This window comes from Podarcis tiliguerta (assembly GCF_965153285.1).
Source record: "Podarcis tiliguerta genome assembly, chromosome: 5".
Classification (NCBI taxonomy): Eukaryota; Metazoa; Chordata; class Lepidosauria; order Squamata; family Lacertidae; genus Podarcis; species Podarcis tiliguerta.
Window position 1 is genome coordinate 94,162,850 of NC_139538.1, and position 26,443 is coordinate 94,189,292.

Consider the following 26,443-nt stretch of genomic DNA (forward strand, 5'->3'; position numbering starts at 1 on the left):
CTCAGTTTTCATTTTGGCATTTGGCTGGCTTAATTTATGACTGTACTAGAATGGGACAGGGAGGAATTAGCTCTGCTCTAATCTCCCAGTATTTGTCTTGGTGATTTATAGAGCTGCCTTTGCTCACTTTCTCTGTGTACAACCAGGGAAGAGCCACCCGTCGAAATATCTCTGAAGTGCAGGCATGAATATGACTCCCAGAAGAATCTGATGGTTATCCAGCTAAGTCTCCAGCCCCAAAGCAGATTGCATTATAGTTACGGGAAAAACATTCTCTCGCTCTAAAATGCCCCCAGAAGGAGTCTGAAAACTGCTCTTGCATTCAGCTGTAAGTTTTAATTAATTGATACAGCTGTTAAGGGGTGCAGTATTAACATTCTAGTAAAGTAGTATTTATTCTCATATTAAGGAAGGCAATATGATGGTTATATTTAGATTTAGAAATCCTGCGTTGCAGGGGGTTAGACTAGACAACCCTGGGGGTCCCTTCCAACTCTACAATTCTTTGGTTCTTTGATAACCCTTTCCTCCTCTCTAACAGATGTCCAGAAAACAGGAGGAGTTGTGTTAAACTGGGCACACTTGGACCTGGTCTATTCTCTCCAGCGTTTCCAAGAAGAGGGGAGAGGCAGTGGCGTAGCGTGGGGGGTGCAGGGGGGGCTGGTCGCACCGGGCGCAACATCTGGGGGGCACGCGCGCACTCGCAGCTCTCTGCCCCTACCTGGCTCACTCACTCTCTCACACTGCAGTGCTGGCTGTGCGAATCCGATCCGAGCCGCCGGGTCGCCGCCCACTGTGGAGGGGAGGGTGCCAGGCGGAGAGAGAGCGAGGGACTATCTGGGGGAGGGACAGTGCAGCGGGGGGGGTGCAAATTACTTGCCTTGCCCCGGGTTAGGGGGCGCAGATTACTTGCCTTGCCACGGGTGCTGACAACCCACGCTACGCCACTGGGGAGAGGAGCAACTTTTCATATCCATTCTGGGCTCATCTACACTTACTTTTTGTCCTACTGTTTCAAGGCTCAGGTCCACACTTAAAAGCTCTGTGTCCAAGCAGGTTTTTGCTTTATTTGCTTATTTATATATTGCCCTAGAGCTTTCCTGCGAAAGCCCACTCTTTGGGGCTCAATCAGAGCAAACATCAATTCAGGTTTTCCACAGAATGCCATTTGCTCCGATTGAGCTTTGAATAGCAGGTTTTCGCAGGGAAAGCTCCGAAGCAACAAAAAGGGCACTCAGAAATGGAGCTTTGAAGTGCCTGGAAAGATCAGAGGGAAGGTAGGTGTGGACAAGCCCTCTGTCTTGCAGACAATGTGTCCTATGTTTCAGATGACAGTCCTCCCTTTGAAGGGCTGTTAGGTAATAGTCCTCTGTATGAAGCAGCCCTCTGTTTGGAGGGCTCTTTTGTTTAAAGATGAACTAGCATAAGAATGGAGAGCAGCAGACTAAGCAGCCAGTGGCGTAGCGTGGGGGGTGCAGGGGGGGCCGGCCGCACCGGGCGCAACATCTGGGGGGGGGGCGCTCACACTCGCAGCTCTTTGCCCCTACCTGGCTCACTCACTCTCTCTCACTGCAGTGCTGGCTGTGCGAATCCGATCCGAGCCGCCGGGTCGCCGCCCACTGTGGAGGGGAGGGTGTCAGGCGTGCGGTGCGGAGAGAGAGCGAGGGACTATCTGGGGGAGGGACAGTGCAGCGGGGGGGGCGCAAATTACTTGCCTTGCCCCGGGTTAGGGGGCGCAAATTACTTGCCTTGCCCCGGGTGCTGACAACCCACGCTACGCCACTGTAAGCAGCCACAACAGGCAGTGATTTTAGGAATTTTTCATCTCTTGGGGCTTCTGTCCATGTAAGGAAAACACATAGGCAGGCTGTTATGTGACTTATTCCTCATAACAAATGGAATCCTAATGGGGAACAAATAATTTCACATGCATGATGAATCAGAAATTATAGCTTTGTCTTTTTGACAGCCTAAAATGATCAAGACTACTGCTTTAGTGTGATCAGCAGCAGCATCAACCTTGCCAAAGAGGAAAATTCCTGACACTGCAATGGAATATGTTTATGTACAGTGAAAAAGAGGCATTTAGGGACCAACTTCCTCTTCCATAATTAAATAAATGATATTTATGAGGCTGGCGCTGCAATCTTTTGCACATTTTACACGTGCATGGGAGTAAAGCCTCTTTGTCGCAGTGGGACTTGTTTATGTACAGGATTTCACTGTGTCCAAATAATCATTTCATGCCACTGTTGTGGTGAATGGTGGGCCTGTCCCTAACTGCTCTGTTTAAAAGGTGGCAGCTCCAAGTTGAATGGCTGAACCAATGTTTCTCACTTCCAAAGTCTTATGTGAGGAATGTCTGTGAGAAGCCGACAAAGCTTTACAGTGCTACGGTTAGGAAATACGAGATCCTGGGCTTCATAGTTTTGGGGGCACCTCTTTTGTGTAAATTCACTTTTTACAAATGGGATCATCTTAATAGATGGTCCTGGTTGCGGGCAGGCTCTCAACCTGGTTCCCCTCACCCTGGCATGGGTGGAGCTATCGCCCTCACGCCGGGCTGGCACCGCAATCACCCAGGGCTATTGTGTTGGGATACTGCCAGGGAGACATAGGCCATCATGCCTCCACGTCATCTCCCAGTCTCCCGTGGAAACAGTATCAGTCAATTAGCGACACGAGCCTCAGAAATAGCTGTCCACATTCCAGGACTCATGCATGCCCTTTTCACAGAGTTTCCACAATGAAAGATTCACCCAGGAGAGCATATTTTATATATTTATTCAACGCTGGTCAGAACAAAAGAAAACATGACTGCCTGCCTTTGTGTTGAGGCAACAGACAGAAAACGAAAGCTATATACAAAACAGAAACTTCCTGTGAGCAGGGAGTACGCAGGCTTGTGACACATAACAGCCTGCTCCCTTTTTAAGGTGGAATGGAAATATCCTAACATCTTGCCCAATCATGTCATGGGGTGATAGTGGGGGAAAGTATAAAAGCAGCCGTGTGACGTGTGCCAGGCTCCTGCTTCGCGCTGCTGAACACCCGCCCACCCTCCCTTTAATTTAGATCCTTTGGCCTTGCTTTGGGCTTTGACTGGTTTCCCGGCTTGAGTCGGGGGCCGGGTAGGAATTTTTTTCCATTTGGCAAATTGGCATGGGCCACTTGGTTTTTGCCTGCCTCTTAGCAACCGTCACAACTTTGTAAGGTTTGGCGGTTAGGCATTGGCTTATGGTGAATGGGGGAGGGGAAGTCGGCCATCGCCTGCCCCTCCAGTTTCAAGGGTATTCTGTTAATGGAAGCCGGGGCCTGGTTCCTGTCCAAAGTCTGCTTGAAGGGTGAGGGCCATTCCAGGCCTCTGGGAACACCAGGGGAGATGCAGGCAGGTTCCCCCTTTGGGTGGTTTACCCTTACAGACTTCCTGCAAAGGGGACAGGAGTCAGATGTAGTCTTGCCTAAGCCAATACCGCTCTCATTCCTGTAATCAATAAGGTAAGGTAAAGGTACCCCTGCCCGTACGGGCCAGTCTTGCCAGACTCTAGGGTTGTGCGCCCATCTCACTCAAGAGGCCGGGGGCCAGCGCTGTCCGGAGACACTTCCGGGTCACGTGGCCAGCGTGACACCGCTGCTCTGGCGAGCCAGAGCCGCACACGGAACGCCATTTACCTTCCCACTGGTAAGCGGTCCCTATTTATCTACTTGCACCCGGGGGTGCTTTCGAACTGCTAGGTTGGCAGGCGCTGGGACCGAGCAACGGGAGCGCACCCCGCCACGGGGATTCGAATCGCCGACCTTTCGATCGGCAAGCCCTAGGCGCTGAGGCTTTTACCCACAGCGCCACCCGCGTCCCAGTAATCAATAAAGTTGTGGCCAAATTTTTGCCCAAAAACCTTAAACAAAATATGCGTGTCTGTGTGAATTTATTTATCCTAATGGGGGGTCGGCTTGAGAGTCTTGCCACGCAATAACAGCAAGCCAGCTGTGCTGTGTGTGAAGACCCTGAACAGGGCCCAGGACTTCTACATGCTCTCCATTTTAGGAAGGCATTGTGGGACACTCCCCCTGCACCATCCCTCCCACCCAATCTCTGTGTTCTTCCTTGCCCCCCCCCCCAGCCCAGTCTCTGCACCCCTTACAGATATGCTGCACCCGTTTCTGGGAGTGCAGCGGTGGGGCAGTAGGCCATGGCGCAGGAAGAGAAGGAGGCAAGGCAGCAAAAGGGGGGCATCCGGGATTTCAAACAGAAGGCAGGGTGACTTTTGTGAATCCGGGATGTCCCACTCAAAGCGGGACTGTTGGGTGGTATGCTTCTGTCCTCCTCTGATGGACTGGAATTTGTGAATGAGTTATTCTTCATTATTTCTGAAGTCTTTCTCAATCCATTTTATCCATATTTTACATCTCAAAGGTTATTTAAAGGCACTTAAGTCTAGGGATATTAATGGGACTTGAGATCTCCCTGCATTCTTCTTGGGAGCATATAAAAGTTTTGTTGTAGAGGATGGAGAGTCATGCCTGTTCTGATGCAATAATTCTTCCCTTTCTAAAAGGGTAGTACTCGACAGACGGAACTAGAAAATGGGAACTTTTCTGTTATAAAAAGCCATTAAAGAATACTATGAAATTAACAGCTTATGTAAATCAATGTATTAACAAATATGTTAAATTCCAGATCAAAAGCGAATTTTTATTTAATGCCTTCAGCTGTTCCCTATTATGGATCCTATTGTTATCTCTGCTGCGGTTTTGGTAAGGAAAGTTAGTTCCACAGAATTAGATAAAGTATATCTGAAGCCGACGGAGGAAATAAATCACGACGTTTGCGGGAAAGCTGCATCATATTTTCTAAGTATAACAACTCACCGGATGATTGAGATGTGTGTTATTATCTAAAACTGACTTTGTTTTCAGTTCCAAAACTTCCCTCTTCCCTTAGCATAGAAAAAAACCACACATTTGGTATGTTAAAAATGGTTTTCTTTATTCTCTCCAAAGGTCAGGTTCATGTGCTTTTTGATACAGCATTCAGAAAAAGTTGTGCAGGCACTAAAACTTGGCTTAGCTACAGTGGTGAATGCTCTTAATATGTCAAAAGAGGCTTGTTAAAGTCATGTGGTCAGAACTTAGAGCAACCAGCTCAGACCTCTTTACACACTGAGCTTCTCAGGTAGACAGAGAATGAACAAAAGTCTTGGTTACCTTCCTCTCAAGGTGAGGGGGAGTGGCCTAGCTAAGCCTGGCAGGACAGCTTACTCTATGGCATTAACCCCTTCATGCATTAATCAGACTTGAGCATGTTGGTTATCCCACAATCCCCACTATTTCATTTCAAATCCTGTAACATCTTACAGCTGCCCTAATGGGGATGAGCAGAACCTTTTTTATCATTGAACCGGACCATAGCTTCTGTGAAAATAAAGGAGAAAGCATCCTAGGCACTTATTCAGAAAGATGGGAAAGTTTTAGTGGGAGGGTGGGCTGGGCAAAGAGAATCTGAGGAAAATAATTGCCATTACCCAAAAGACAAGAACAGCAATCTTTTGCATCAGCTGCCTCAACACTGTCACTTTTTCATAAATCAACAACTGCTTTGCATTTTCATATTGCTTCAAGACATATATGTCAAATACCAGAGTCTCATCTTCTTTAAATAGGGCCTGATATTAGTTGTCTTGTACAATTTTAAAATAAACGACTCACTTCCCCCACCCCTTATATGGTAGGTAGAAGATGCTTAAAGTTTTTTAAAAGGAGGAAATGAATTGGAGTGGTGACAGAGATTCCCCAAGAGAATAATAATTAATTTTATATTCTGATTATAACTCAGAAGTACTCCAAGGAACAACAAAATTATTTCTGCAGAGAGCTTTATGGTGATATGCTCAAGGAACAGCAGGTTGCCACTTGAATAAAATAGATGTTGAAACAGCTACAGAGAACTCTGGATTTATGAGGCTCCTGATTAAAATACTACAACTTTTTCCTAAGGAGATGGGAGATGTTCATTAGATCTGAAATGAGTATTCTCAGTGGCCCTTGTTTTCTACCAGTCTAGAAGTTCAAAATGTCAGTGCTGTGCAGCCTAAGTTATTCCAGTGGCATGGGAAAGACCCTAAAGGTTAATTCTGGATAGATGAAAGCAATCACCAGGCACTGTTATGACATCAGATGACTGGCAGGTGAGTGGTCCTGCCCATCTGTCAAAGTATGCCCTTGGGGCTGGGGGGAGATAAAAAATTATCCTGTGAAATCCAGAAAGGTTCCCCACCCCTGGATTATCACATGCTATGGAAACAAATATCTGATGAATTTATGCATTGCACCCTTTTTATAAGCTTCTCAAGGGCATCTTATTGACCCCTGATTGGGCATATTCACATCCCCAAACCTAAATGGGTTTCATATTTAGTCCCTCTTCCCAGGAAGCCCTGGGAAATGTAATCTTTTGAAGGCCAGGGATCTTCTGGTCTGGTCTTTTCTTTTCTTTTCCCATATTATGGCAGGCAATTGAAAAACTGATTTGCTTACAGTGATTCACATTTTATTTTCATATGTGTTTATCAGTTCCTTACTTTATGAAAAACCTGCTGTGGCTATGGTTTCGTTTTGGTACAAAACTGAGAATGCTGACTGTAAATGCTGAATTTTGTTGACTCTGCTTTAAATAACATCAGTATAGTGTGTGAAAGGAAGTGTGAAAAAAGCATTTAAGGGTAGAAAAGTGGCCTAGATTGCTAGCGAGCAGCTTGTCATGCTTTCATGATATAGCCTATAAAGGTTCAGTTTGCAAACTAAACATCAATAACACATCCATGGAATTAGAGATGGTTGTGATCTGTCCCTTGATTTCCACTAGTTACCCCCATGTTTGTTGTGGTTCTTCATGCATTGGCTTGTATTTCCGTGCAGCTCTACATTATTATTGCATATGTGTGTGTTGCTGTTTTATAAGTAATTGGATGCGCCGCTCAATTTAAAACCTCTGAAAGTTTTGATCAACAAATATGTAAGAAGTAAATGCTCCATTGGGGGACACAGATGAAAATTATGATCTGCACTTGGCTTCATGTTGAAGATTGCAAAGGGCATTGAATTTTCCTGGATTTTCACTAAAGGGAATTTGTGGCATATCTATCAGAATTAACAAATCATTTCTAGCACCTCTAGGTAACTTAATGCATACAAAGATGAGCATAGCGAGAGGTGTGGATAGAGAAGCAGTTTGTGGAAGCAGTTTCCCACACTTTCCGCAAGCTATAAGGAGCTCGCATTGGACCCCTTCCAAGGGTTGAATTATTTTCTCCCAACTGCCATTCAGTACTCTGTGATTTACATTGTACTTCTGCAAACCTGAAGATTCACAATGGTATCTCCTTCTCATTTCTTGGTTTGGGCTCCATTTCTGTCCATGCGCACCTCAGGGCAGTGGCGTAGCGTGGGGGGTGCAGGGGGGGCCAGCCGCACCGGGCGCAACATCTGGGGGGCGCGCTCGCACTCGCAGCTCTCTGCCCCTACCTGGCTCACTCACTCTCTCTCACTGCAGTGCTAGCTGTGCGAATCCGATCCAAGCCGCTGGGTCGCCGCCCACTGTGGAGGGGAAGGTGCCAGGCGTGCAGTGCGGTGCGGAGAGAGAGCGAGGGACTATCTGGGGGAGGGACAGTGCAGCGGGGGGGCGCAAATTACTTGCCTTGCCCCGGGTGCTGACAACCCACGCTACGCCACTGCCTCACTTCCAGTTGAAAGGATGAGGGAGCAGGTGGTGCAGAAGATTTTGACCCAAGGACCTGGAAAACCGCTGCCAGTCCATAGAGACAATGCTGGGCTGGATGAATGATACTAATACTAGACCCAGTGTTAGGCAGCTACATTCTGCCTACATTCCTACTGTTTTTATTGCAATGCTAATGCATGCAGATTTAATGAACCAGTTGATTAAAACACACAACAATGACTAGACCAAGATTTCTTTAATTGGATAACAGCTCTCCTTCTGGGTCTTGTTTGCTCATGTTCCCAGTGTCAAGGCCCACGGTAGCCTTCTATTAGGGACCTTTGGGGGTATGCGATCCTAATGGGGGCTGTTACCTTTGAATCCTTCCCCCCAGCTGTCTAATTTTCCAATTCTTTCAGTCTGATGCAGCACAAAACGTCCACGAGGCAGTGTCTGATCCAAGCAGGCAATTTTTATTACAGGGAACAGATTGTCCATCTTAACAAGTACATTAATTGTTGCAATAATGGAAAATGTTCACGGCGGACACAAATGATGAATTAGAGAGGAAGTTAAGGTGTCTGCAGCAATAATGAGCTCCTGCGTGATTCATGCTCAAGAAGTAGCCAAAAATAACATTAACACCTTGACTTCCATCGGTTTATTTTAAACTATCAAAAAGCTCCAGAGCTAAAGAAAACCTGGGGCAAAGAAACACACATGAGGCACACGCCTGACAAAGTTAAACCCTTTTAAGTCCATTGATTTCAGTGGGACACCATGTGTTTCACAGGTCCACGCCCTGACTTGCTATCTTAAATTCCTAATGACACCATTTCAGATGGTAATGATGAGAGAAGTGGAGAGGGGCCTTTCTATCTGGCTAAAATAACTATTCTGGGTTTCTCCTGCGTACCCCAAGTATATCAACTCTTGCAAATCAGTATATAAACATGGCAGTGATTGTCTCCAGCCTTCAGCAATATTATAAATCTGAGTAAGACTTTTAAGAGAATTAATTTTAGGAAAGCACAGGCTCAGTTATAAAAGACACCTCTGTATCTAAATGTACTTTACTAACTGCACATAGCCACTGTTTCTTGTTTTTTGTAAGTTCATTGCTGTGTGAGTGGTGTTAAATATTTGACTTAATTTATTACCCTAAAAACTCAGTATGTTGGAGATATGGGAATATCAGCCAAACATTTTCATTAGTTCATTTTTAAATTTATTTTGTACACAATTTTGCTTTCCCTGTGTCTTCCTCAAACAATATTCTGCTTTTTCCATTTACTTTCTTATTAAGAATTTATCACATAATTTTATTTTTGTTCTCTCATTTATCGTGTGCACAGGTCTCAAAATAAACATGGGATCCATTAAGTGATTCTGTTTTGTCCATGTAAGTGGAACCAGATCAAGGAAATGTCACTTTTGTGCTGTGTAAATGCAGTGGGGTGTTGTTTTGCATGTTGACTTTGATTAGCTAGTTAAGGAACAGTTCACCAGGAAAGTTCTCCTGCACAAGCCCCATGAGATAATCTGGAACTGTAGGATTATTATACCTGTATAAACTGGCCTGTAAAGGACATTTTACATTTGTAGCTTCAAGGCTTCTATTTTTTGACTCATGCTGGTAAATAACTGTTCAAGCAGGGAAAGTTCTCTATTAAAACCATAGTTTCTGATGTGTTTCTAAAGCCAAGCAAATTGTCTTATTTAGTTATAAAATATAGTCTTGGTGAGGTTTGCTCCTGAAAATGCCTTCCAAAACAAAATGGCCTGATACTTCCAACTCTGTAATACAGAAATTGGGCAGAGGTGGCCAATCATTGTGGCAAAGTCCAAAGCATAAGATAAGGCAGCCCAATTCCTGAGTGCAGTTTTTCAAAGAATAATGATATAAATGTGTATAGCACTTTCAAGTATTCAAAGCAGTTCACATCATACTCTCTAACATTTCTCTGATGAAAATAGAGACATCCCATTCCTGCCCTGTGGAACACCCTCCCACCAGATGTCAAAGAGAACAACAACTACCAGACTTTTAGAAGACATCTGAAGGCAGCCCTGTTTAGGGAAGCTTTTAGTGTTTGATGCATGACTGTATTTTAATATTTTGTTGGAAGCCGCCCAGAGTGGCTGGGGAGGCCCAGCCAGGTGGGTGGGGTATACATAATAAATTATTATTATTATAAAGATAATTTTACTATTTAAGCCCCACACATCTTACTGGGTTGCCCCAGCCACTCTGGGCAGCTTCCGACATATATAAAAACATAACAAAACATTAAACATTTTTTTACAAAAAAAAATCTTCCCTATACGGGGTTGCCTTCAGATGGCTCGGGGGTTGGATAACTCCATACCCTCCAACATTTCTCCAATGAAAATAGGGACATCCTAAGGAAAAGCGGGACATTTAGGGATCAAATCAGAAACCGGGACAGCTTCTCTAAATCAGGGGTGTCCCTGGAATATAGGGACACTTGGAGGGTCTGTCACATTCATTATCTAGCTGTAATCCTTAAAACATACTGGGGAGAAGGCTAAGCTGATTATTCTTTTTATCCATGACATTCTAATTTTCTACATTCAATGAGTTCTTCCCAAGGAGGGCATGTCAAGAATGCAGCTTAAAGAATGCCAGCTTCCATCTCCCGGTTTCCTCTCTCCTCCTCCCTTTCCCTTTCAATTTGTTTGTTCAGGTACAAATGCTCCGCGGTTTTCCCATTGGATCGTTCTATGTTAACCTACACAGGTAATTTGACATGTTGGTCTTGGGTTTTGCTTTCTGTTCTTTTATCAGTGTGCAGTGGAACGGCTTTGAAGTTTTGTTAAGTTTCAAAGACCCATTGAAACTGACTTACACTGAAGTGCTATTTGGGCCTTTCGCTTTATATATGTTCAGGATACTGGCTATAATCCAGACCGTGGCATAACTGTGTTTCACCCTGTTCTGCCCCCCTAGGGATGCAGGTCCTGGAATGGAATGGCATTGCCTTGACAGCCAAAACCTATGAAGAAGTCCAGAGTATCATCAGTCAGCAGAGTGGGGAAGCAGAAATATGTGTAAGACTGTGAGTTTTTCCTCATCTTTCTGTTTCCATTATTTTTGGCTTTTCATGGCTTTTCTATTCACAATTGTTAAGGTGGAACCTGTGAAACACTTTGTGCACCGTTTATATCTAAAAAGGAAAGAAGCTTGGTGCACATATTTGAGGAGAATTTCTTTGTTCCTTACTATAAACTGAAGAGTCAATATAGACTTTCAGGTACCATCCACAGCCTATTGAAATTTATGGCCAAGTTCCCATGGATGTTAACAGGTCAGTTTACTCCCTTTGATGTCTTCTGGGGGGCTGTGTGTTGAATTTCTCTCTGTGATTGGAAAAGGTTAATCAAAATGAGTTTGGGTGAGTGATTAAATGTAAGGGTGAAAACAAATAATCCTTTGCTGGAAGCGCAGTGGGAACTTGTGCTGCATTAGAACAAGGGGGTTCTGCATTCAAATTTCAGTACCGTAATAGTAAGTTGCTATGATTCAGGCCTAATGAGTTGCCAGAAAGGAGGAATAACGCACAGGACCGCTGTGGAGATGAAACATAGCTGGTTTCAAAGCTCACTGTGAGTGAAAGTGTTGTGACAATGTTAGGTAAACAAATGATACATCTAGCTCATCTGAACATCGTGGAAAGTGGTTGTATTTCAGTGTAAACCTGCATTTATTCCATTTAAAAATCCACCCCAGAACTGCCATTTTCCTCAGCTCTTCGACCTGAATAGCGTCACAAACACGTATCAGCCAAAAAGGGGTCATGCTTGGGAGCTGCTTTCTGCCATAATCCATGTCTCATTTATCTACTCTAATACCGCAATGAGGGTGGGCCAAGGGTTCCTTTTGTCTCAGGCTTCTTATGGCTTCCTTTAGGGATCTCAACATGATGTCAGATGCCGAGAATCCACAACATCTGGATTTGCTTGAGCCAGGAAAGACTGGTAGGTAAAAACAATTTGCTTTTCAGTGACACAGGCCACAAATTGTGATTCTGGTACATTTAGAACACGTGGTCAAGTACCTTTGAATATGCAGCAAAAAATGGAAGCAAATATGTCCCATTTCTTGTCAGTGGATGACAACTTTGGTCAAATATGCAGAGAATGGACTGTTTGTTTGCTGATGCTGATACGAAGATAGCACAACCAGCACCGACTTTTAAAACTTTTTTCAGCTCTGGTTTGGAAGTGATATGACAAATTGTTCTTTGGATAATTGAAATTGGCTGTGTTGATATTTTTCCGTTTCATTTTATGAAACCTTTGATACATTTGATACATGGGCAAACAAATGGCAAAAATGATACATGGGCAAACATCAGAACTGACGGTCTTCAATTCAAGTAGTTGAGCTTAATATAGAGAATTGGGGGCGAGGGAGTAAGGGACCCACATACAGTTGGTCATCATTATGTCCCACAAGAAATCACACCAAAACATGGGCTAGAGACCTTCTAGCCCTTGGGGCTTATGCTTCTTACTGTAATAAATGCAAATATCCTCAGGTTTAAGGGAAAGAAACTGATTTGCAGATCCATAGCTAAAATGCTTGTGCTGAATGGTCTAGGGAGCGGGTGGGAAAGCGGGAAAGGACATCACGTGTCAGTATGAACTGGCAAACCCTTTGCTATCAGTAAACTGCTTGAGATTATTCAGTCTATTACAGTTGTGTAATGCTTTGACTCTAAAGAGCCCCAATGATCATGGAAAGTCCACAATACAGTGGTGGCGCACATGCTCTCTTTTCCACAAGTCTACTTCATATGGTTTTATTCTTGCTTTAAATGCATTTGTTGATTAATAAGCCAGTAATAAGAATACTAATCCAAATGATGCTGTTAATGTACAGAGTTCCTGCCTTCTTCACTGGTGTCTCTGGATAGGTCTGGGAAGCCACAGCCAATTACAAGAGTGTTGACAGGTCTGAGCTAGATGGACCAGTTATCTGACTCAGCATAAGGGAGCTTCCACATTCACAAAGGAGATGTGCTGATTTCACTGCCCGCAGCTGTAGCCCCATTAGACATATCCAACACTTAGGACTGGCTTTTCAAAAGGCGCAGGAGAGTGCATAATGAAGAAGGAAGGGAAGCCTGGTGCACAAGCCGAATTCTCCCTGCAGTTCTTTAAGAAATCTTTTTTCCCCTATTTTCTAAATACATTTTTGTTGGCTATTCTTTATTGCAGTTCTTTTGACCCAGTCTTACAAAACATAACTTAATTGTGATTTTAAAAATGCCAAAGTACTTTGTCCGTTGCCATTCTGGGCCTTTGCACTCATTGGCTCGCAGACAGGAGAAGGTCTACTTCTTACCAAACACTGAAGTCCAATACCATTTTCCCGTTTTTATATACATCATGAGTCAAAAAACTAGAGACTTACCGTACTTTTCACTCTATAAGACGCACCAGACCACAAGACGCACCTAGTTTTTGGAGGAGGAAAACAAGAAAAAAATACTCTGAATTTCAGAAGCTTGGACACAGAGCGTTAAAAGTGCAGACATCTGCATCGCTGCGCAGTGAAAGCAGCAATCCCTCTTGCTGTTCTGGCTTCTGGGATAGCTGCGCAGCCTGCATTTGCTCCATAAGACGCACACACATTTCCCCTTACTTTTTAGGTGGGAAAAAATGAGTCTTATAGAGCAAAAAATACGGTATGTTTTGAAAAGCTAAAGGTTCAGGAGAGTGAGTAAGTTCTCTCCACAACACATACACATGCTGACTTAGTTGAAAAGCTGGCTGAGATTATAAAGTTTCACAATTTGGTTTATTGTCCAAGGTTTTGTTACTTGGTTAGCTGTGCTCTTCCCCTTTGTGCTCTAATAATGGTGGGAGTTACTAGCACGAATTGCCATTCTTCCATCCCAAGCTGGGAGAGTTGCAGAAATGAATACAAAAACATTTGCTTGCAGTGGATAAAACAAAGTCGCCCGGGGTGGACCCAAAGCAACTGGCTGCAGAGCTGCAAAAGGTTTCCCTGCAACAGGCTCCCTTGATGGCCTCCTCAGCAATGGAAAAGAGCTCCCATGCTCATTCTGGGACTACGTCAGCCAACTCGAGTTCTGTTCCTAGCCCTGGTCAGCCTGGTTCTCCTTCAGTCAGCAAGAAACGGCACAGTAGCAAGGTATGAATTCATTTGTTTTGGCTTTTTTGTGCATGAATGCAGAGGTGGATATATGCATTTTCATATCAAGACCATTAAAGAAGAGATTCCAGTGTTCCCATGGTTGACCCTTGGTTGACCACAAACTTGACATGAGCCAACAGTGTGACGTGGCAGTTAAAAAAGCCAATGCAATTCTGGGCTGCATCAATAGGAGTATAGCATCTAGATCAAGGGAAGTAATAGTGCCACTGTATTCTGCTCTGGTCAGACCTCACCTGGAGTACTGTGTCCAGTTCTGGGCACCACAGTTCAAGAAGGACACTGACAAACTGGAATGTGTCCAGAGGAGGGCAACCAAAATGGTCAAAGGCCTGGAAACGGTGCCTTATGAGGAACGGCTAAGGGATCTTGGCATGTTTAGCCTGGAGAAGAGGAGGTTAAGGGGTGATATGATAGCCATGTTCAAATATATAAAAGGATGTCACATAGAGGAGGGAGAAAGGTTGTTTTCTGCTGCTCCAGAGAAGCAGACACGGAGCAATGGATCCAAACTACAAGAAAGAAGATTCCACCTAAACATTAGGAAGAACTTCCTGACAGTAAGAGCTGTTCGACAGTGGAATTTGCTGCCAAGGAGTGTGGTGGAGTCTCCTTCTTTGGAGGTCTTTAAGCAGAGGCTTGACAACCATATGTCAGGAGTGCTCTGATGGTGTTTCCTGCTTGGCAGGGGGTTGGACTCGATGGCCCTTGTGGTCTCTTCCAACTCTATGATTCTATGTTAGCAACAGGGGTGCTGGGGTTGCTTCACTCTGGCTGCGTTCTGAGCAGCTCGGGGCCACTGGCAGTCTGGAATGGCAAGGGAGGCATTTCGAAATGTTCACTTAAGACCCGTGTAATGCTCTGACTGAGCTAGCATCTCTTCTCACTGATAATGAGTCATCACTAACAGGGCCTGTTTGGGGTTTCCTTGTGATTTCGATTTTGAGGATCACAACAGGGCTGTCACTTTGACCCACCAAATTTATTCAGAGTTCACATTGAAGTACTCAAAAACTTTCTGAGGGTTGTGTTTCCTATTGATTGTACTTCAAGTAGATGAAGAAGGCCTTCAGTGGGATTGAGAGGACTACATGTGCAGCATTTAATGCATTCCTGTGTCTGCTGCAGAAAACCCTTGGGTGTGGTTTCATTTAGATTTCCTCTTGCTTTAAAATTCAGTTCTCTTACCATAGTTCTACAGCCTAGCAGTTCAAAATCACACCAGTGCAAGTAGATAAATAGTTACTGCTGTGGTGGGAAGGTAAACGATGTTTCCGTGCGCTTTGGCACTCGTCAAGGTCCTCCTTGCACCAGAAGCAGTTTAATCATGCTGGCCACGTGACCCAGAAAGCTGTCTGTGGACAAACACTGGCTCCCTTGGCCTGAAGTGAGATGAGCGCTGCAACCCCATAGTCACCTTTGACTGAACTTAACCATCCAGGTTAAGTTACCTTTACTTTAGTTCTACAACAACAACAAAACAGTTCTTAGCAGAGAAGCTTGCCATCATGGTAATGACAGCCACCTCTGGCGAGTCCTGTAAGATTACTTTGACAAAGCTTCAATGTCTGAAGAACTGAACAAAAGAAAGCAAATTACACAGCACAGAAAGGAGTTGACCTTTTGGTGCAATATACTGACCACACCCCGTGCTAGCCTGCTTATTCTTTTATCATTTGATGGATAATCATGTTGTCTAATTTTAAATGTCCTTTGAGAGTAATTAGTTCCTCTTTTCCACTTGAGTTGTGCTTATCTAAAGGAAAAACATTTGATGATATTTACCAGCAGAAATTAGGCAAGAGTTTTGGTGACAAATATTGGAATGCTTGGTTGCTTAGGTCAGAGTTCTTGGCATGCAAAATTTGGGTTTCCATGGTATAACTAAAAAAACCTGTACAGTGCTGACAATGACTTCTTCTTTTTGAAGTTTGTAGAATATCTAGCCCTTTTTGATCCTATCATGAATGAACATTGGTGTAGAGCTAAAGATCAAGAAAAAAATGGTTTACTACCTAGGAAAGGATATCCAAAATTAGCTGATACAGCTTCTAGTAGGTGCTATAAAGAAGAAACTTTTAACTCAGGCAAACTTAGCCAAATACTACCCGTTTATTCTGAATTGCACACCTGGTGTTAGTCTTGTTGAACAAATGACAATGAATGCACGTTATGTTGATGAAATCAAATGATCTGCTAATGAGATGTCCGAGCCAGACGTTATTGGGATTTGTTACACGAAAGAAGACCACAGGTACCTTTATGACAGAAACTCTTTTTGGACAGTTTGAACCAACTGAAAATCTGTTTGGAATGGGCAAAGTTATGATAACATGAAAGGCCTGGACATAAATCCACCTGCCTTTTTATGCCCTGCTATGCAAACTCTTTAAACTTTGTAGTCAATGATGCTGCTAAGTGTTGTCTGGCAACAACTCATTTCTTCAGTTTGATTCAAAGAATCAACACTCTCTGCATTGAATCTGAAGGACTGTTCAAAAGTGTTTTGTAATATTACATGAGGAGGAAAGTAAAAAAAATCCTGTTTAGCCTCCCCAAGCTCTTCAGTGTATGCAAAGTAATTTCCTGCCTGCTTATTTTATATATGAGATTAAGCATTATTAACATTTAGGCTTTGTTTTGATCTTGACATGTGTCATTTCAGTGATGTAATTTGCCCACAGAAGTCAAATTCTCATGTAAAGTGTCACATTCAAAACTTGTGTGGTCAATTTCATTTCAGTTATAATTTTTGTACCACCAAAGTCAGTAGTCTTAATCATGTAGGTGTAAGAATGGTAGGAATGATGATCGTAATGCTAGAAATATTCATAGCAAGAAATACTGTTTAAAAATGGAATGATTTACAACTGTGTTTCTGTGCTTCTTTCTTTGAATATGGCAGCCCACAGAAGGTACAAAGTCTGGTTCCCATCCAATTACTGGAGAAATTCAGGTAACAATCTAATATTAGCATTTATTCTTCTATAAATGGATAATAGAACAGAATTATCATTGTTTGATTCTTAGACTGCCAACATTGCACAAATTGTAAATCAATGCTAAAAATAGATTTTAAAAAATCAGTTGTGTGGAATGCAAATGCTGATGACTAATATTAATCCAGTTGCTGCTTCCTGAGGAAGGGAAGAGCTATGAATTCAATTTTAATTTGAGGAATTGCACAGTGCACATTTATGCAAATTCCTGTATGAATGTTCCAGACGGGAATTCCATTGTTCCTGTGCCATGATACAGTACTAAAAGTATAGGGTTGTATACAGTGCTTTTTTCTGGGGGTACGCAGGGGTATACAAACCCCTAAACATTTTGTGAATCTTTGTACTTTTGTCCATTTACTGTATTTATTTTTCCCAATTTGAACTATAAAATGGTGATTTTATTGAGTCAAAATGAGAGCACCCCTAAACATTTTTTTAGGAAAAAGCACTGGTTGTATACAATGACATTGCTCAGCTGACAGTAAGACTTCTACCCACAAAAATGGGAGGGAATCGCTGTCCAGGGATATCCCTGAGGAGATTTCACCCCTCCCATATCCAAGAATCTCCTGAGGGGTCTGCTGATTCTGCAGAGAGGAGGAGGCGTGTTCTGCTCTCTACTTATTCTGCTCCAGCACCACATCAAAGAGTCGGTCAGTGAGTGAGTCGGAGAGAGAGAGACTGAGTGTTAGAGATTGTGTGCTGCTAAGGGCAGCTGCAGACACTCAGTGCGGTTTAGCATTCATTTATGCTTAGGCTTATTTAGCTCTGTATATAGTTGTATAATAGTTGTAGATAGAATAAAGAAGATATTCTACAGAGCTGCTCTCCGAGTTGTTTATATACTCTGCTAGACTCTGCTGTATTCTGCTGTGCGACGACTGTCTACTTGTGGAAGTGAATCCGGTGCTCACAACTCTAAGCTGTGAGTCCACAGCACTTTGACCTGTTCCTGTGCAGAAGGTGGTCTCTGGAAGTGCTACCCAGCTCGCCTAGCCCAGTCGGGGCTGAAGTGGATGAGCCCAGTTAGTGGCACTGGCTCAAGGGCGATGCTGACAATCCCTTCTTGCAGCTCTGTGCAGCTCTGCTGTGGGGAAAGGGCAAATCACCCTAAAATTCCTTCCTTCGTGATTCCTTTCCATCACCTGCAACACTCTTGTATACAACCCATAGTCGGGTTATGGAAAAAGAATAGGCACCTGCTGGTTTTGATCCAGAGTTCTGTGAGCAGAACTCCGCTCGTGGGACTCTTCCTTATTCCTACAGCTCCCAGTGCTTCCAGCAAAGTTGCTTCAGGACAGTGTGGGAGGTGGTGGGAAGGACTACAGGGGGAATTGAAGTGTGCCTGCTGGATCTCAGCCCCTTCCACAATCAGAAGGAGCCTTCCTTCACAGAAGAGACACTCAAAACAACTCCTGTTCTTCCTGTTTCCAGTGATATAGTTGCATTCTTCTTCCTTTGTTCAAATCAGTAGTTATTTTGCTATAAGCATTTGCAATGGGAGCAGGTCAATTGTTTTTAGGGGCTGGGATCCAAATAACTGCACAACTACTTCCTGCTATAGATCAGCCCCCCCATGCCAGACTGCAAACCACCTTGAGCACAGAGGGGGGTGTCCCAAAGCAGTTTGTGATACGGCAGGGGAATTTGCTGGTCAAAGGAAGCAAAGTCAGAAATCCCACAGGGCATGCACATTGCATTTCTGTATTTTATTGTCCTGCAAATCACTATGGACCTGCGTTTAGCTGTGCAAAGAGGTATATAAATATAATTACCGTATTTTTCGCTCTATAAGATGCACCAGACCATAAGACCCACCTAGTTTTTGGAGGAGGAAAACCAAAAATATTCTGAATCTCAGAAGCCAGAACAACAAGAGGGATCGCTGCACAGAGAAAGCAGTGATCCCGCTTGCTGTTCTGGCTTCTGGGATAGCTGCACAGCCTGCATTCGCTCCATAAGACGCATACACATTTCCCCTTACTTTTTAGGAGGGGAAAAGTGAGTCTTATAGAGCAAAAAATACGGTAACTGATTCAGGAGTGCTTAAAAAAAACAAAACCTTCAACTTGCAAATGACTACTGTATCTTAAGCGCCAATAAATCTCTGCCCCACTCTCAGCTTCTTGAAAGCAGAATAAATATAGGAAGAGAAGATTAGGAGTTCTAGAGACGCAAAGAGCTGCTTGGTAAACTCTCATACAGAAAAACGAACAAACAATATAGATCAATATGACATACTGCCCTTAAATGGATAAATGCTTACATTTACCAGAAAATTCTAAGATTTTAGAAGGATCTTTTTTTATATAAAAAAATGCTGCACATACAAACACATTACTGTCTGCTTTAGAAACTTTTCAGGGAAATATGCTTCTATTCTCTTTCTCTGTAGAGGAAGATTAAATCATTTGCTTGAAACAAACTTCTTATGAGATTCATTTAGGAAAGCTATGAAGATGCATTACTGAATTTTAGTGTTGGAGAATGTTAAAAAGTAACCTGTAGTAATAGATATTACTTTGAAATGACATTATTTGGGAAATGATTAATGGCAACCAATGTTATGCTTAGCTTCAAATCAACTATGACAAGCACCTTGGCAATTTGATAATTCACATTCTTCAAGCAAGAAACCTTGTTCCCCGTGACAACAACGGCTATTCAGACCCGTTTGTCAAAGTTTATCTTCTGCCAGGAAGAGGGTAAGTGGAGGGGTGATTTCAACTACTAGCAGCTGTTAACCCACCAGGTTTCCCATTGTTGACCTTCAAGAGATCCATTTCTTATCAACTAATCTGCACACTCATGTCATGTGGGCCTCACTGTCACCCTCTGCAAACTACAACAAGGCTGGTAGGCAAATTGTATTTTACGAAAGCTTGTTCACCCACAGTTTGTTCATCTTCTCAGGAAGCTGCCTTAAGCTCAGTCTGACCATTGGTCCGTCTGACTCAGTGTTGTGTACAGTAGCTCTCCAAGATTTCGGGCAGGAGTCTCTCCCAACCCTTAGAGGTTTTTGTTGATTAAGGCATATATAAATCTTGTCAAATAATTAAATGAAGACTACCTGGAGTTGACTAACACACCACCATTTACATGCCCTCTTAAACAATCTAGCAGCAACTAGGCCCTTGACAACCTCCTCCTAACAACAAAGGGACACGGCAAAGGGATGGTATCCGCAATATACAAAATACTACTCCAAAATCCCACAAATCCCCTAGATGTAATCAAAAAACAATGGGAGGACAACATAGGCTATGAGATTAACCCCATTCAGTGGACCAGAATGTGGTATAAACCTCCCTTTAAATCCATATCAACGAAAAGGAAAGAACTCACTCTGAAACTCACTTACAGGTGGTAAAATATGTTAAAAAAATAACACTTGCAAGGGATTGAACCTGGGCCTTTTACATGTAAGCATGTTAATTTTCTCGTAGAGAAGTCCATGGGAACATGGCTGGAAAACTGGAAAACATTTCAATATAGTCTGGACTATGAAGGAAAAGACATAACAAATATTTCAGAGATTTTATGTTAAATGTATCTTCCATATTTAGTTGTCACTAATGATTATACCCTAGCTGAAGAAATGCTCAAATGTGTTACCAGATGATTTGAATGAACTGACCAGCCCCGTTCAAACATAAAGTTAAACTGTGATTTAGCATATGAGGATGAGCAAGAATAAACCTTGGCCTTAAGCAGTACCCTCCCTTCCTTCTGAGGGAAGGAAGTTTAGATCATCTGTTTGTGGTTTTCAGGAAACCACAGCTTCCCATTATGTCTGAATATGGTGCATTGTGGCTTGTCCAAGCCATAGTTAGTTAATCCAAACTAGGATCAAACCATGGTTTAATATTATGGTTTGTAAACTCTTCATGGTTTGAACAACCTACATCTCCATATTTAGACATGACTGGAATCTATCATTTGTACCAGGAATTAAAAGGGACAGAGGGAGCCCAAGGATTGTACCTGCTTGTCCCTTTAATGTTACAATGATGCTTTAGTCTTATGTCTGAACCATCTAGTCTGATAGTAACTATCTCTGATTACTGTTCCATGTTATACTGCCTAGAGTGGTTAATGTTTCTATTTCTCATAATATATACACCCATCATTTCTTGTTTGCATAAAATGCTCTAAATATCTTCTCTCCCCTGGTTCTCTCTTCTTCTACTTCCCGTTTGTTCCCATCATTCTTCAACACATTGTTGCCCTGGGGCCTTGCAGCCAAGTCATGGTAGTCCAGAATGCAAGGTAAAGTACATTATTATTCACTGATTCTCTGATTATTCTAAGCATGAAATACGTAATATCCTGGGCACGCAACTATAGTTTCCTAGAATTTCAGGGGCCTGTGAAGTAGCTGACATTTGCTGCTCGTGTCTAGTGCAGGTTAAATTTCTATAACACACAATTGCTATAGAAACAAGCAACAAGCAATTGTTCCAGTAGCTTCATGGTTCAGTGGGTGGGGAGTGGAACCAGTAGTTTAATTGTTATTTTAAGGACTGGAGATGGTGACCCTTCTTTTGATACGTGAGTAAGTAGTGATCTGAGGACTTGTCTTATATGTATTTTATTGAAATTTCTGTAGGAGAGAATGCTGAAAAAATAGTTAATTATGAATTCACCCGGTGTGGGTTTTTTTCCTGCAAAAAAAAAGACTTATCAAAACTTTTTGGGCTACTTTTCACATACTCCAGATGTTTCACCTGAGAATAAAACTCAGAATTTTCTCAAAATGTTACTTTAGGGGAAATCCGATGACAGTCTAGAGGTGGGCAAAACTACCTGTGAAAAATGTTACTAGTCTTGTGGAAGGTTTTCTGTTAGCTTTCATGGACATTTGCTTTTGGTGGAATGAGAGCAGCACGTCTTAAACCCACTTCTTCCGATATGAATATTGTTCAATGCATACAGTTCTCTTTAATTATCAGTCACTGCAATCCATTATATACTTGTCACCAGATGTAAAAAGTCTGCCTAGCGGGGAGTTCTCACTTTAAAATTGTACAGTGCCTTAAACATAGCTTTTAATTCTCTCTGGGATTTGCTTGATATTTCCTTGTTCCTGCTTTTAATATATTCATCTCACTGCTAATTAAATTATGCTCCTTTAAGGCTGATAGTGGTTGTAATGTCATACGCTACATTTGAACAGACACTGGTTGCATTGGGGACACCATTGGGCTGTAATTGCCAACTGTATAAATCTGGTGTGGTGCCAGCAGCATACCACTGCAAATCCTCCTTTTTTCTGCTCTCTGTGCAATAATGACATGCTCTTAAGGAGAATGCTATTTCTGGAGCAGAGCTGTTTTATCAGAATTCACTGTTTTTGGCAAATGAAGGAAGACAATTCAGCTTTAGAACTAGGAAATATTTCCAATGCTAATCTTAAAGTGAGAGCTAGACCATAAAGAAGGCTGATTGCCAAAGAATTGATGCTTTTGAATTATGGTGCTTGAGAGTCCCATGGACTGTAAGAAGATCAAACCTATCCATTCTGAAGGAAATCAGCCCTGAGTGCTCACTGGAAGGACAGGTCCTGAACCTTTGGCCACCTCATAAGAGAAGACTCCCTGGAAAAGACCCTGATGTTGGGAAAGATGGAGGGCACAAGGAGAAGGGGACGACAGAGGACAAGATGGTTGGACAGTGTTCTCGAAGCTACAAACATGAATCTGACCAAACTGCGGGAGGCAGTGGAAGACAGGAGTGCCTGGCGTGCTCTGGTCCATGGGGTCACGAAGAGTCGGACACGACTAAACAACAGCAACAAATCTTAAAGGGCAGTCGTGTGAAAACAATGAAGTTCTGCAAAAGATATGTAGCATCTCTCTTAAAATCTGACTATGGTGATTCTGGGACAGTGAGGTGGTGGATCTGTAACCATTTAGCTTTCCTCAAAATGATATCTGATTAGATTATGTGATAGTAAAATGCAGCATGTGGTCTAGAACCATCATATTGTGATGGGAAAGGATGCCATCGGTTTTGTGGTCTCAGCCTTCAGAAAACACAACACAATAAAATACATTGTAAATCAAATAATTCATCAAAACCTCTGAAATGCCCTATAGAAAAAGGAGCTTCGAAGCCTGCTTTAAAGGATCAATATTAAATTAGTGTTTCTATCATTAACAGGATGGAGTTTGCATCAGAGCTTCCCTTTCATGTTTTTTAGGGATGACTCTCCTATGATTAAAGATGAGAAAATAATACAGAGAATTAAACCCATCTCAGCTTGATAGCCGCAAGGAAGTTGTTCAAGAAAACCAATACATCACTTTTTACTCTTACAATGAGAAAGGCTGTTGTAAACAAACAGGAGCAATTTGTAAATGCAGCCAAGATATTTGTGTTGTTGTCAGTCACAGGCAACAGAGGTTGGGAGGTTTCTTAGCAGACAGGCTGCAAATTCAAAAGTTTTATTTTAAAGACTGAATTGGGAGATTGTTCAGCAGAAGATTATCATTTACAGCAGATCAACTGGCATTATTCTGTGCCAGCCTGAATGATTGGTTTGTTTATTTTTATCAGTTGCACTGAAATTGTTTCTGCCTTGGAGCAGGTGGAGACAAGTATAAGTAATGACATGTTTTGTTCCTTTGTTCCACTTCAGTGTCGAGAACAAGAGGAGGACTAAATATGTGCAGAAAAGCTTGAATCCTGAATGGAACCAGACAGTCATTTATAAAAATATATCCATGGAGCAGGTATGTGACTGTAAAAGATATCTCATTGCAGGTGTGGTCTAATTCTGCTCCTGACTGTTCTCTAATGATGCCCTACACTTCTAAGAGTCTGTCTGTACTAAACTATTTCAACTTTGCCTGCCAGACTCCCCTGACCATATGAACTTTCCTGATAACCGTTGCTTAAAAGAAGCATCCCAGCCTTTGCTGCTATCCCCACCCTCATCTCAGATCTATTTGCATAGCTAGCCACTAACATGCCTCTCTATGAAGGGAAAAGCTCTCTGCCAGCCACTGGCAGTTCAGGCCTATGAGTGTGTAAATGAAATTTTGATTCTTTTCCCCAAGGTGCATCACTTTACACTTACTTACATTGAGTTGCATTTCTCATTTTACTGCCCATTCGCTCCCTTTGAAGATGTTTATTTGGAGCTCTTCAAAATCTCATTTTGTTTTAAGCTCTCTGAACAATTAGATGCTCTCAACAAACTTTGTTACCTCACTGCTCACCCATAATGCTAAATCATTTATGATCAAGTTAAAAAACACAGGTACCTTGGGAAATTCTGCTTTCTACATCTCTCCATTGGCAGAAGACTCCACTAACTGTAATCTCTGCTTCCTATTTCTGAGCTAGTTACTGATCCACAATAGGATGTCTCCTCCTATTCCATGACTGCTGGGCTTACTCAGGAGTCTTTGGTGAGATACTCTGTCAAAAGCTTTTCGAAAGTCTAAGTGCATAATGTCAACTGAATCATCTCCTATCTGTACACTTGCTGACACTCGCAAAAAACTGCTATAGGCTATGTAATAGACAGGACTTAGCCTTCCAGAAGCCATGCTGGTTCTGCTTCAGCAAGACTTGTCCTCTCGTGCTTGGTAATTTTATCTCTAACATTTCCCCCACCCATTTTCCCGTAATAGACGTTAAGCCAATTGGCCCACAATTTCTGATTTTAAAATGCACTTTGTTTCCTTGTCAGTGTTTTAGCTCCCTCCCTAGACCATGTAAAAGTGGTTTGCACCCAACAGTGGTTATGGTTCAATGACAGAAGTGAAAGGCTGATTTCTTGGATTTCTGTCCTACCCAGTCCAATGTGATTGTGCCTAATAAGTGGTTCAGTAATAGCTTATTGTGTGGAGGAAAATGTCAATGTATTACGGCTCCAAGTTTTTAATTAATTTAATGGTTAGATTAGTCAACAAAGGTTCTACTGATTAATCAGTGGGGGCAAATTCTAATTAGTGAAACAAAGCAAGCATACTTTTTATTTTGGAGCCATCTGCTCTAGTTCTGGTGTGTTACCTGCAAGAGGTAATGAAAAAGAAAATACTGAGATGGCCTTCTAATGAGTGGTCATGTTCCAATTTGTAAATGATCTCATGATACTTTCCATATTTCATGAAGCCATCTGTGCTGAAAGTTTGGTAATATACAAATTTATTTAAATATGGAGGCTTAATGAGTAGAAAGAGAAACAATTTAAAGTTTCTAAATTGCTTTAGAGCCCTGAAATTTACCCACAGTTCTTGATTAAAGGTTGTATGGTATGGTTTTAGTTGGAGGAAGCTGTCAAAAGTTGGGATTTGAAGCCAATCTAATTTCTGTTGAGGTGATAAACTTACAGCTGGACTGTACCTGCCACTTCACACTGCAGGTGTCAGCTCACAGGACTGGATGCTTCTCCATACCCACAAAAGCAAAAGCAAACAAACAAACCTTCTACATAGGAAACTAAAGGAGAAGGGTTCAAATTTAGCCTTCTCTATATTTTGAGGTGGCGGATAATCAAGTCATGTGAGCTGCTATCTGTGGTCTGAATAAGGGATGTAAGGAAGCAGCGATTTCTGCCCCATCCTGTGTTCATTGCAACCAGCGTTGTTTCTCTTCCACAGTAAGCTTTCTGCATCTCCATCCAGACCAAGGTGAGGTCTTATCAGAGCTGAAGGACACATCTGAGCAGGCAGAAACACATGGAGTACAGAGCCAGGCCAATGACGAGGGTGGCCTGGAGACACTTCCAAGGGCCAGATAGAGAAGTCTGAGGAGTCACATTTGGCTCCCAGACTTGAGGGTCACCACCCCTGAACTCCTGGTTTCTTTCCCCACCCTCTGTGCCCACCTACTGTTGGATAAAACTAGGACCTGGCTTGCTCCAGCAGGCAGAACGAGGAGAGGGACAATCTGGAGTTTGGGCAGCCACAGACTGAGAGCCAGTGTGGTGTAGTGGTTAAGAGCGGTAGTCACGTAATCTGGGTAACCGGGTTCGCGTCTCCGCTCCTCCACATGCAGCTGCTGGGTGACCTTGGGCCAGTCACAGTCTCTCAGCCCCACTCACCTCACAGAGTGTTTGTTGTGGGGGAGGAAGGGAAAGGAGAATGTTAGCCGCTTTGAGACTCCTTAAAGGGAGTGAAAGGCGGGATATCAAATCCAAACTCTTCTTCTTCTTCTTGTGCCTTGGAGTGTTCAAAGAGACTTTTGGTATAGGTCAGAGGTGGGAAACCTGTGGCCCTCCAGAGATTGCTGGACTCTGACTTCTATTAGCTCCAGCCAGAATTGCCCATGTTACAAGACTTCCCCATTTGTGCAGATTCTAGGCAGGTGACAAAAGTGTAGTACGATTTCCCTCACCATTTCACAGGACATTAGTGATGGCTGGTTCACCAAATATTATGTGCAACATGTTAAGTTACCTCTTGGCAATCAGCTGGCTACATGGACCCATCATTTTGTTTGAACTGGTATAGCTTGAGGTACTGGGGCGTCCAAGATGTCTCATCTTTAGTCTATTGAATAGTTGTG

At 42.8% G+C, this 26,443-nt stretch overlaps 1 protein-coding gene across 2 annotated transcripts in view; it reads left to right on the plus strand.

The window, feature by feature from the left end:
* Positions 1-26,443, plus strand: part of PCLO (piccolo presynaptic cytomatrix protein) — a gene marked incomplete at its 5' end in the record, with an annotated part of 246,970 nt that overhangs the window by 178,425 nt on the left and 42,102 nt on the right. For both annotated transcript variants that reach the window (XM_083440693.1, XM_083440692.1), the window contains 7 exons: positions 10,689-10,797; positions 11,649-11,716; positions 13,690-13,901; positions 16,828-16,878; positions 19,499-19,629; positions 21,167-21,193; positions 23,565-23,658. In XM_083440693.1, coding sequence (XP_083296819.1) covers positions 10,689-10,797; positions 11,649-11,716; positions 13,690-13,901; positions 16,828-16,878; positions 19,499-19,629; positions 21,167-21,193; positions 23,565-23,658 — 692 coding nt within the window. The remainder of the gene's footprint in view (positions 1-10,688; positions 10,798-11,648; positions 11,717-13,689; positions 13,902-16,827; positions 16,879-19,498; positions 19,630-21,166; positions 21,194-23,564; positions 23,659-26,443) is intronic.